The 11,384-nt window shown below is 42.2% G+C and overlaps 1 protein-coding gene across 6 annotated transcripts in view; it reads right to left on the reverse strand.

The window, feature by feature from the left end:
- The window catches only part of FADS1 (fatty acid desaturase 1), a 24,471-nt gene that overhangs the window by 11,251 nt on the left and 1,836 nt on the right, over nucleotides 1-11,384 (reverse strand). Inside the window, exons 1-2 of one of the 6 annotated variants that reach the window (XM_026850907.1) lie at nucleotides 2,442-2,606; nucleotides 2,092-2,322 (exon numbers count right to left, since the gene is read on the reverse strand). The exons of 1 other annotated variant lie outside the window; for it this stretch is intronic. In XM_026850907.1, the coding sequence (XP_026706708.1) occupies nucleotides 2,092-2,112 (21 nt within the window). In that variant the 5' untranslated portion in view covers nucleotides 2,113-2,322; nucleotides 2,442-2,606. Of the gene's footprint in view, nucleotides 1-1,216; nucleotides 1,471-2,091; nucleotides 2,323-2,441; nucleotides 2,607-4,081; nucleotides 4,113-5,441; nucleotides 5,594-11,384 lie in introns of those variants that run through there. 4 more of the 6 variants (XR_003398661.1, XM_026850909.1, XM_026850908.1 and 1 more) reach the window with 4 other exon arrangements.

Here is an 11,384-nt window from a genome sequence, read left to right on the forward strand (position 1 = left end):
ACGCCCATTGGTCCCCGCTCGCAGTGCGCCCGCCCCCTAACGGGGCCGCGCGGTGTCCGGGCGGGCGGCGCTGGCTGAGGGCAGAGAGCGGGACCCCGACAGCGGGGCTGGAAATCACGGGAGAGGAGGAGACTTCGGGCCCCCGCGCCAGGCAGTTTGCCCCCTCCCTGGAAGGGTTCGAGGCTGGACGGGGCTTTGGGCAACCCGGGCTAGTGGAGGGTGTCCCTGCCCAGGGCAGGGGGGTGGCACTGCATGGGCTTTAAGGTCCCTGCCAACCCAAACCTTCCTATGAGCTCTGGCTGTCCGGGCCGTAATTCATTATCGGCTGTAATACACTTGATGCAGCCGTAGGCACAGGATGAAATTATTGTGAACTCATCTGAGGGCACCCTATAGACCTCATCGGCTTGGTTTGCTCAAAGAGTAGCCACTTACAAGATGCATTCCTGAAAATGTCGATGCCAGAGCTATTTAAATTCACTTCCAACCAGGGAAATGGGATAAATGCACCTTCGTATAGATTTTCTGATTGTATCAAACTGGGGTGGACAGTTGATATGCAAGGGAGATGAACAGGCTGATGAGAACATCAAGTAGCTCAACATGAGCAAATTCCAAGTTTACTTACCGAGGAGGTAAGAAACATAAAAAAGGGATCAAAATATCAAGTGGCTGATCCTAGATGACTTGCTAGTTGGGTAGGACAGAGGCTTGGTGGTCAATGTTACATGCCATGTGAAGACACAGCCTAAAAAATTATATCCTGAACCAGACACAGGATTTGGAGAAAGTAGAAAAGCCAAGGACCCGAGACATCAATGATGCATAGGCTCGACAGTACAATTCCCACTCAAGTTGCTGCTTTTTAGACCACTTTTGCAGCCTGTTTCTCCTCACTTCTGGGCTGAGGATGCCTCATCTTCCCTGCTCTTGGTTTTCTTTCCCCTTTCCAGCAAATGTCTCCCGCTCTTCCATCTGTCCTGCCTCCCCATTTCAGCTGCCACAGCCTCTTCTGCTCCTTTGGCTGCATTTGGCTGCTGCTGCCTGGATGTGCAGCCAGAGGGAGGAAAGGTGTCGCTGCAGGTGTATCACATAATACACCTGCTTGATGGGGGTCTGCAGATAATTCTTCAGACAACAGACTACTGAATAATGCTAAAAAAGTGAATGATGCTAAAATAGACAGATCCATCTGTGTGGGACTTCAGACACGTACATTACAAATGTAAATTAAAATGCCCAGTTCCACATTCAGCTCCCTTCTTGCTTTCCCTAGTAGCAACAGTCTTCTCTCTGAACTCTCATTACGGATTTCGAATTTCTTTGTGTTCATTCACACCTTCCAATCTGACCTAGTTACAGCAATTCCAGTTGAATGTAACCATAGAAACAAAGGCCCACCAGACTGCATCCCTTCTTGTTCTGAACATCACCTGATTGCTACTTCACGTCTTTCTAGCTCGGAATTCTATGCCTGCAAAACACTGGATCGAACACCTTTTATTTCCCTCCCTTTCACAATGCCACGGCTAAAGCATCACGTAAGGCATCCCTGCTTCTACACATTTGCACTGTCACCCATGAAAGAAAAGGTTGTCTCCCGATCTCAGCAAAAATTGCTTTGTATGTTGACTGCTGACCATCTCACAAACATAACCATAAAAGACATTAATAAATGTTTAGCATCTTTGAAAATTTAACCATTATATTCAGAACAGTGCAGTAATTATTGCAACTTCTTTTGTTTTCTGATTATCTATAGCACAAAAGAATAATTGTCCTAAGTTTAGTTAGTTTTCAGTTTGACTGTTCATCATGAATACAGGGGGGACAATGGTCAGTCTTCTTTTTCCTATACAACACATTCAAAAAAAAAAAAAAAAGTCTATCTTCCTACCCAATTTAAACTTCTGGAAACTTGTTTTAAGGGATCCTGACAATAGACAAAAAGCATCACTGAGCCTGATGAACTGCAGCTTGTGCCCCTCATATGCCTCCTCTGATTTCAGCAGGACCAGAAGCTATAAGGGGTGTTCAGACCTTATTAACAGATTTTCCCAGACAAATTAATGCAACAGTCCTTGGAATTACCTTCAAAGCTTCTTCTGACATAAAATCTGTGTTTCTGTTTCTTTTCCCCTCGGTAGATGATTCAGCCCAAGATAAGACATCACGGAGGCTACTTCAATCATCCAACTCTGAGCAGTGGAGGTTTTCAGGTCCTGCCACAAACTGTCAACAGTTGTTGGTTCTCCTGCACTTGCCATACTCAGGATCTCAGTGGGTGTCACAGAGGCAAGAACGAGATCTTTGTAATAAAGACTGCAAAGGAAAACCAGCTGCCACTATACACTCACTGGCATCCTGCACCCAGCTGTGACTGTTGGCATTAACAGAGAGTCGGTCTTTGCTGGAAGACAATTAATGAGGTAAAACCAGACCTGGCCACTCTGCTCTTCCAACAGTATTTCTTCTTTTCAGCATTCTGACTCCTTGTTTTGCCTCCACTACTCTCTTCTCCAGTTGTCCTTACTGTCATGATTCAGCTTCCTAGACTATCAAGGATCACCAAAAATCCAAGGGGAGGTAAGAGATGCTCTTTGATCCAGCCTTCTGATTCTGCTGCAATTCACTCGTAGCATCCTAGATGACCGGGGATCACCAAAAGTCAAAGAAAATAGGTTAAATCTCCTTATGTCATTACCATGATTTGGCTATAACATACTTTCAAACACCTGGGCGATGAGGGATCACGAAGTACCCAGGCATCTGGTGACCAAACCAGTAATGTAGGGAAGTAGAGGAGATGGACTGGCAGGATGGCAGCCTTTATTTTGCCATCTTGAAGCAGGGGAAAATGAGTTAGAACAACGGATGGTGAGGTCTGAACCCACAGAAGCTAGGAGATTTTAAAGGAAGAATAACAAATGCCAAAAAAACAGTTTAAAATGTCAAAGTCTAAAAGAAGAACCGGTTCTTGGCTTTTGTTCAGCCTAAGAAAAGCTGAAGATGCAGGAGGGTGCATGGGAACCGTGGCATAAAGATTTACAAGATGCAGGCTGTCACCAGTGCAATTAAAACAGCTACGCTGATGAAGCAAATGCAGGAGGAAACCACCAATTTTAGCATGATAGTTCTCACAGGGATTAGCTTGAAACTTGACAGCTCACTGTAACGCCACTCCCACACCAGGATTAGGATCTACAGGTGCATCGGAAGGATTAGCATAACACCAGAAAAAGGGGTTGGTACTAGAAATACATTTTTAATTCTTGTCAACTGTTGCATTATTGGGAACGAGCTGTAGTAGTTGAATAATTTAGACTAAATGAGTTCGTATTGTACCTGGATCTATTTGTTTGGATTGCTAATGCTTTATACTGACAATAAAATCTTGGTTTTGCATATAAACAGTGTTTCTTCAGCCCATATTAACTGCGTGGAGTATTTGCTCTGGTACTCTGCCCTAACAACTGACTGTTAAAATTTAGATGCAAAAATTATACATGACAGAGAGAAAGAATGAATGTATTATAGTGCAGACTACCACAGGAATATTGTGATTTGGGAGGAGTTTACATCTTGCCAGAAAAAGCAACTGGGAATCACTATACATAAGGGACGGGGTTGCTGAGATAAAAATAAGCTTATTTTTTGTCCTCCAGAAGATGTAAATTAGGATTAGTAACTGAGGGAGTAAGGCAAGAATTGTTAAGAGGTTTTTCACATTTGAAAGTAAAATCTGAGTAAAGAGAAAAGGGAAGAATCTGATTATTAGAGGAGAACATCAGTAGGATGGACTTTTCCTTACAAATTGTTACAAATGAGATTCTAGTGACAAGGCAGCGTTAAGAACAGAGCATTTCTCTCCTTATTCTTGTTCCGATGGGCACTTGTGATGTCTGCTGCTTTCTCTTCTAAACAAGGGTGATTATGTACTCTGCTTCCTTGGCATCCAGACCAGTTTGTGCCCTGACCCTGATAATCCCACACGGCCAACCCAAGCTCCACTGCAGAATGTGAAATTCATGCCAGTGATGGCAGCACAATGGCAATTTCTGTTTGGTTGTTGGTTACTTGCCTTGTAAAGTCAGCTCTCAGCCACCGTCCTGTGACTAGAAAAAGTGTTGCCAATTTAAGATGCTAGAACATGTCAGAATAAAAAAATATCAGACACATCTTTGATGGCATTTTCTCTTTGTTTTAAATACATCAACTTAATTAGCCAACTCTAGTAGCACATGATCACGAGCTATGTAACAGAGCATCTGGAAAAAATTATATCAAACCTATGTTTTTCAATAGACATTTTTCTGATTAAAGTTTCACTCAAATGCAATGGAAATATAAAGAAGATTTAACAGTGACTCTAAGACATTCACGTTTCTTCCTTTTCACAGACTTTTAAAGGTCAGAGGGCTTCTAATGGTCTAATGTTCTATATGATAAGGAACAGAATTTATTTATCATGATTAAAACATGTGCTTCAGAAAAGCATGTAGCCTTGATTTGAAGGTAACACATTAATATTATTAGCATATATTCTGTTTAACTGTTAAAATTTTGGGCCTTATAAGTTTAATTTGTCTGGTTTTGACTTAGAAAATATTTATTGGTTTTTGTTTTACAGGTCTCTCCTAGACTAAAAATCAATTGGTTCTGGTATTTCCTCTCTACGGGGGTACTTCCACTCCATAAGCAAGTAATTTCCTGATGTAAGTTTTTTCATTGTGTATCCTAAAAAATTGCAGATAGACTCAGAACATATTAATCCACAGTGGAAATCTTTCAGGGGGTTTCCTTGCACTTTAATGTTGCATATTCTACATCCATGTTTCATCCTCAAACTCCCACATCCCAGTCTTCATGCAACTGTAGCTAAACATCCAAGTTAACAAATACATTTACGCAAACAACATTTTTCCCAGCAGGGAATCTCAAGGACCTGGATGGCATTAAAATAGTTCTACCAGGACTGATGTCTGCAGGACTCCAAAGGTGGTAAGAGAGTGTTAACTTTGGTAGGAAATCATCACTCTGCTTTCTAATTATTATTTATTCATTTCCTATTTTAATATCTAAAAGCCTTGGTCACAGCCCCGTTTTACAAAGTGCTGTATAAATATCTGCTCTTTAAAAACTTTCCTGGTGGCTGGCAGATGAACAAAAGGCAATGAGGAGACAACAAGAGTCAGATGTATTAGCAAGGGACATTTAAACTGTGAACTGGGAGCACTGTCACTCAGAAACAGTATTATTAACAAGCAGACCTTCTTGAGGGCTTCATAATGACCTAAGAACAATGTAGTTTAAGATGCCTAAATCATTTTGAAAATGAAAGCACTATTCCCACACTACTTTCCAGATAGAAATGTGGTTGAGAGGTTTTATTGTAGCCTGGATCATATTTTTAAATATTAATGAAAGGGAAAAGGTCTTACCCTTCTCTTGAAAAGTGCAAATGGAGCTTTCCTTGTGTGCAGACATAAGTTTCAAGATGCTCAAAGAAGGTGCAGTTTCTTCTTTTGAAGAGCCATGATAGCCTCAAGGAACCAAATATTGTTTTTTCTTTCATCAGGAGAATTACTCCATCCTGAAAGCCCAAGCCAAGGGTCCAGTCTTCATCCAGTGAAATACATAGTAGTTACTGCTTAACTTTGGATAAATTACTGCTCATTATTTCAGCATCTTGGGTGTCTTTCTGCTTGAATCACCTTCCTTTGGTGCAGAATCAGGTATCTTGATGCTATGCAGACCCACATCATCCTTCATGCACCCGTCTGTTCTGTACAGTGATGAACAAGGCCGTTTCCTCCTCAGAGCCATTAGCTGATTGCTTCTCAATTTGTTTCAGGGCAGAGACAGAAAAAAGGAAGAGTTTGTGTCTGCCCATAAGGAGCAGAAGTTTGAGTACTTTGAGAAGAAGTTTTCTTTTGTTATTAAAGTGATGCTGCAATGGCATCCTTGCCTAACCATTGGGTTCCCTCACCTCAGTCTCCATACTCCAGCACCCTTTCCGCAGCCCAGGCAGGCTGTTCCCCACTGTGTTTGAATTTATCAAATCGATTTATTATCACCCATCTCAAACCCAAGTTCCTCAGAGCTCCTCAGCCTTTCCTTCTTGTGGAAGGGAGGGAAAGCCTGGGGTCCTTTCTCTCCTTACATGGATTTTTCCTTGGCAGAGTAACTAAAGGTAACTAAAAGTCTAAAGGTGTGGTTAAATCTGATCTTCACTCTTATTTTTTCCCCAATATCCTCAGTTCACACTTTCTGCCTTCGCCCATCCCTTTTTCCCCTTCACATCCCCGCTCTGTGTCCCTCCCGTACACCTCTTGCTCACTGCTCTCTTCTGCCACCTCCTTTTCCCACCATGTGCCCAAGAGCCATGCAGCCTTACCAAGTGGCCAGTGATGGAGCTTGTGCTATTTAAAATGGGGAAAAAGAAGGATTTTCCCTGCAGCCATGAGGGCTACTGTGCAGCTGTGGTGCATTTCCACGTGCTGGTGCCAGGCTGGGTGCTGCTCCCAAAATCATCCTCCAGCTACTAATGAAGACTCTAACCCTTTCCAAAAAGCAGATTAAAAGAATCTTATCTGATCTTACCAACTTCTACATAAAACTGGATAAATGGATGAGATGACAAACACAAAAATTGTGATTTCTACTACATTTTAAAACAATTCCTTCAAGGTCTTTGTTTCTTTAACAAACTAATGCATGACACAGATTAAAGATACCTGAACTACCAATTTGCCCTGTTTTTTCACCCATTCCAGACTAACCCAGCAAGATGTCCTTCACTTACTCATTAGCTTACATATTTCTATATTACCCTGAAGGCAGATATACCCCTTCTATGTGTGCTCCCTACAAAAACTCCTCCATTTTGCACTTCTCCATATCCCCTTTTCCATGCTTTCTTTCCTGTCGTGTTTCTCACCTTTTTTTTTCCTCAGGTCTCATGACTACATGATTAAACTCAGGGCTTTTATGTCCCCTACACAAGCTCTTTGTGCTGTTAAAGCTACACCATGCAACAAATGCAGCCTTTCACCTACTTGGCCACAGAAGAGACTCTGTTCTCCTCTCAATTTATGGTTTGCACCCCAGGAGCCAAACAGAACCTAGAACAAGTGCTACATAAAGCTTTGACAGCGTTACGGGCTGTGCTGCAAGAAGATGATAGCACTGGGTTTTTTTTGACAGGCACCTTTCCACGATTTGTCATTACACAATAATCTCTGTGAAATATCCAGGTGAGTTCTGTGTGCAGATTTTACGTCTATGTCCAACAGGTACAAGAGCCAATTCCAAAACGTACCCACCTCCTTACCAGTTCATTTCTCAGGAGGGAGAACTTGCCCAGGCAAATATACCATCCAAGCCCAGGGTTTGCAGATGTAGCCAGCCATGCTTAGATCATCCACTGCTTAAAGTCATCAGCTCTGAGTATCAACTTCCACGGGCTGACTGCTAAAGCTTGTTTTATCAAAATAACCACTGATTTCGATAACACTAATACACCCCTTCTGTGGAGCAGTCACCTGATGGACTACAACCATCAGGTAATACTGTGACTTACCAGTAGTACATATCTTTATCTCTACAAGTCCAAAGAAGCCATGGCTTTAAATCTATGGACACAGAGGACACAACCTTCAGTTAGGACGCTGAACAGTTCAAGTTAAAATATTTAATGAATTTGCAAATTAATTTCCTTCCAAAAAATCTGGCTTTGCAGTGGATCCCCCCTACTCTCTAACAGTAAAATATCACTAGTGAAGCTTGAAGAAATGCGTCCTAAAATAAGCTGTTGTAGTATGTTTTCTTATTCCTTTCTGTGTGTTGCCCAGTGGCCCTCTCCATCTTGTAAGACACCTCCATGTTCTCCCGCTTTGTAATCCTCTTCTATATAGAATTAAAAAGTTACATAGTTTGCAAAGGACCTCTGGAGGGCTACAGTACAACCTCCTGGCCCAAAGCAGAGCTACTGTCCCTTCCAGCACAGTCACGGAAACTAGAGAATCAGATCTTCATCTGCTATTAACAGGAAAATCATTGGGATTTACCAATTTACAGCTGTACAGGATTTTACTCTGCAGAACCAACAGAGCAAGGGTTGTTGCTGGGGCTGTGTTCTGAACTGCTACCAGAAGTGGAAATGTTAAAGTAATTCACATAATCCAATAGATACGCTATAAATTAGAGCTGAAAAGCAATAAGAGATCGTGCATGCAATGATTATCAAACTGAGATCTGCAGACTCCTTGGAATCCATGAACCACTGCACAGGGGTTCCACAACAATGACTGGGAAAAACATCTATAGCACCGAAGTTTAAATTCACTAACCATGGATCTCCCACTGGGATAACAAATCAAAACAGCAATTTATCACCATGCAGAGCTAGTCAACATAGATTCGACAGCTAAGCGTGATCTCCCTTGGAATTTTTTTCTACACATGGAATCCCAGAGTTTGAAGCAGGTCTCTTCCTATTTCTCCTCCACCAAGACCAGCACAATGACTGATGCGAGCCAAGGTGTGATGTGAGGACAGTACTACAGTATTTCTTAACAAATATAGCTTAGAAGAGCCTGACTTCTGTAGTTAGAGTCCTTGCTTCAGAACTGTAGCCTGCAAATTCAAATAACGCACAGCAAAATGACACTACAGTTACAAGCAGAAAGTATCAATAGTTACATCATGCAACAGGATCAAAGAAAATAAGGTGAAGATGTCTCAGAACTGCACCTAAACTAAACATATTCCACCATGTTATCTACCCTACTGCCTCCTGTTCACCTTCCTTGATTGTTCTTTCTTGTAAAAAGATCTACAGAATGCAAAAGGTGGAGAAGTGATGATTTGGGGAAAAAAAAAAAAAAAAAAAAGCAGGGATGTATGTTCATGACAAGGGTCTGTGACTTTCCCTGCTGCTAAGAATTTATGTTTCTTTAGATAGAATTTATCACTTCACTGCATTTGGAGTTAAGTACAATTTTTAACACTGAATTCCCTGATACTCTTCCTACCAGGTGGTCTTACACACGCTTCCCTTCCAGGATGCAGTGGTTGGTACAGAAGTTGTTACTGCACCACTTGGGCAATGAGGCTGCTCAACGTTTCACATCACCAAGCCCCAAACCCTCCAGACTCAACAGATAAATGAATTGCTGGCAAGGTTTCTTCCAATAAACCAGCATGGATTCATTTTGCTTATAGGATGATTTTGCAAAGGGTGATGCACAATGAAAGTCGAGACAGGCTTATATGCACAAATTTCTGTTGTTTTTTAGCTGAATCCCCAATTTATGGCATACACGGGTTTCAAAGGTATTTTAGGGGGAAAGAAAACAACCAAAAATCTCAACCCAATGCAAAAAACCCAAACAAATCAAACCAAACAACCCACAACAAGGAGAGAAAGAGAGAGGAAAAGGGAGAAGGAAAACCATCTTCCTGTTAGCAAGCGAGGAACAGAAGCAATGGGATCTTCCTGACAACTCTCCTCTTTGGGACATCCTTCCTCTCCAGCGAGCTGGGAGTCCACAGACCAGTTTGCCAACAGTCACAACAGTTTTCATCAAAACCCACTTAAACTCATTACTGGTTGCTCCTGCCTGCGATGATGTTAGCACTGACCAGAGCACACTGGATGAGATGCAGGAATTGCATGTTCCATGCACATGTAATGTACAAGTAAAATTTATTGGATATGTAAATTATTTATCTACTGTATTACCCCGTAGGCTCTAACGTTCTAAACTAAAAGCTACAAGGCTAAGGGTAAGAAAATAGGGTAAGAAAGGATGATTCACTTACCCAAGGCAATTAATTTTTAGGAGAAACCAGACATAACAGACAGAAAAACACATTAGAATGCAACTGTGCAAGGCCCTGAGGATAAAGGCACTTGGCTACCACAGTGAAAGCACCAGGACAGCAGCCCCCAGGTGTGTGGTTGCAAGGGAAAGGCAGGCTATAGTGGGAACACTCTCAGCATTACAAAAGTTAAAGCATCCAAGGTGCCATATAGACATGTCTACAGGATTAAAATCCTCAAAAAGAGCTCAGCCCAGAAAGTGTCATGGTAAACTTCTCATTACAAGCAATGAGCTCCAGGTCCACCTTAATATAGCGTCTTGCTGACTTTTATTATTATCCTTGTCAGAGGTCTATTTTGAACCAAACTAAATAAAACCAGCAAGTCTTAGGAAAACATTCCTTTCATTTCTGACTTTCGTCACCCCATGCCACAGGAAAAGACTGTTTAATAGGCTGAAGTCCTTGTGCAGGAATAAGACCAGGGCAGAAGCAGAGGAAACCGATAGCATGTCTTGGCACCAAGGCAGCACAGAGTGATTCTCACTGCTACAGAAGTGGTGTAGGATCTTCCACTTTGATCTGTGCTCCTGTTGCCTCCGTAGGGAGCATGGGTGGAGAAAAGGAGAGGAGCAAGGAATTTTTAGGTATTCACTGTTGTCAGCTCCTTCAGGCTAATGGCAGCAGGCAAAAACAGAGCACCCTTGTCTGTGCCTGCTCTAAACTATGGCTGGGGCTGGACAGAAGCACAACTGCACCAGGACTGGAGGCGTTTCTTGCTTTCACTGAAAAAGGTGGTCTCTCATCCCACGCATAAGATCCCTCCTTCAACGAGAAGATACAAGAGTTGGTTAGAGAGCAAATAAGCATCGTGAATTAAAACATCTGTTGCTTAATCCTAGGGGTTGCTTCCCCTGCTTTTCCAGACCCGGCCGGAACACAGTGCTAATGAAAGTTGAGACAAATAAAGGGCTGAGCTACGGGAAGAGAGTGTTGCTCCAGTGCTAAAATCTGATCATGCAACAGAATGCTGTAACTTCAGGGGTGCTGCCTGTACCCTAAACCATTTGTATATGAAATTCGCCTAGAATCAGCCAGTGCCTCTACAGAAAGGATTACTAAGCCTTCCACTTATTAATGCAAGGAAAGATATCTATCACCAGGAAAGCTGTGGGTCACAACCACCTTGCCCTGGAGAGCAGCCAGACACCTTCAGACATGGAAAGACAGCAGTGAAAATGCTGTTCCATTGTTTTTGTCCTTGCACTGCAACACCTTGCATAACCTAATGACAGGGATTATTTTAACATAAAATGCCCCACAGCAAAGAAAAGATGGAACTGTCCCACCTGTTTCATAAAAACATTGCCCTAAGCTAGAGATCTCTTGCTGAGCTTGCTGTCAAACAGCTCTCCCCGTGCCAAAAGAAAACTGTTAGGTCTGAGAGCCACTGAGTTGGTAACTCAACAAAACAATGCTAGTTTCATACAGAACACCAAAATCCTCTTTCTAAGCCCAATACTAAGAATTAGGGTGAGAATTCTGAAGAAAAAAAAAAA

The sequence above is a fragment of the Athene cunicularia genome (assembly GCF_003259725.1).
Source record: "Athene cunicularia isolate RWA chromosome 5 unlocalized genomic scaffold, athCun1 chr5_part3, whole genome shotgun sequence".
In the NCBI taxonomy this organism is placed as follows: Eukaryota; Metazoa; Chordata; class Aves; order Strigiformes; family Strigidae; genus Athene; species Athene cunicularia.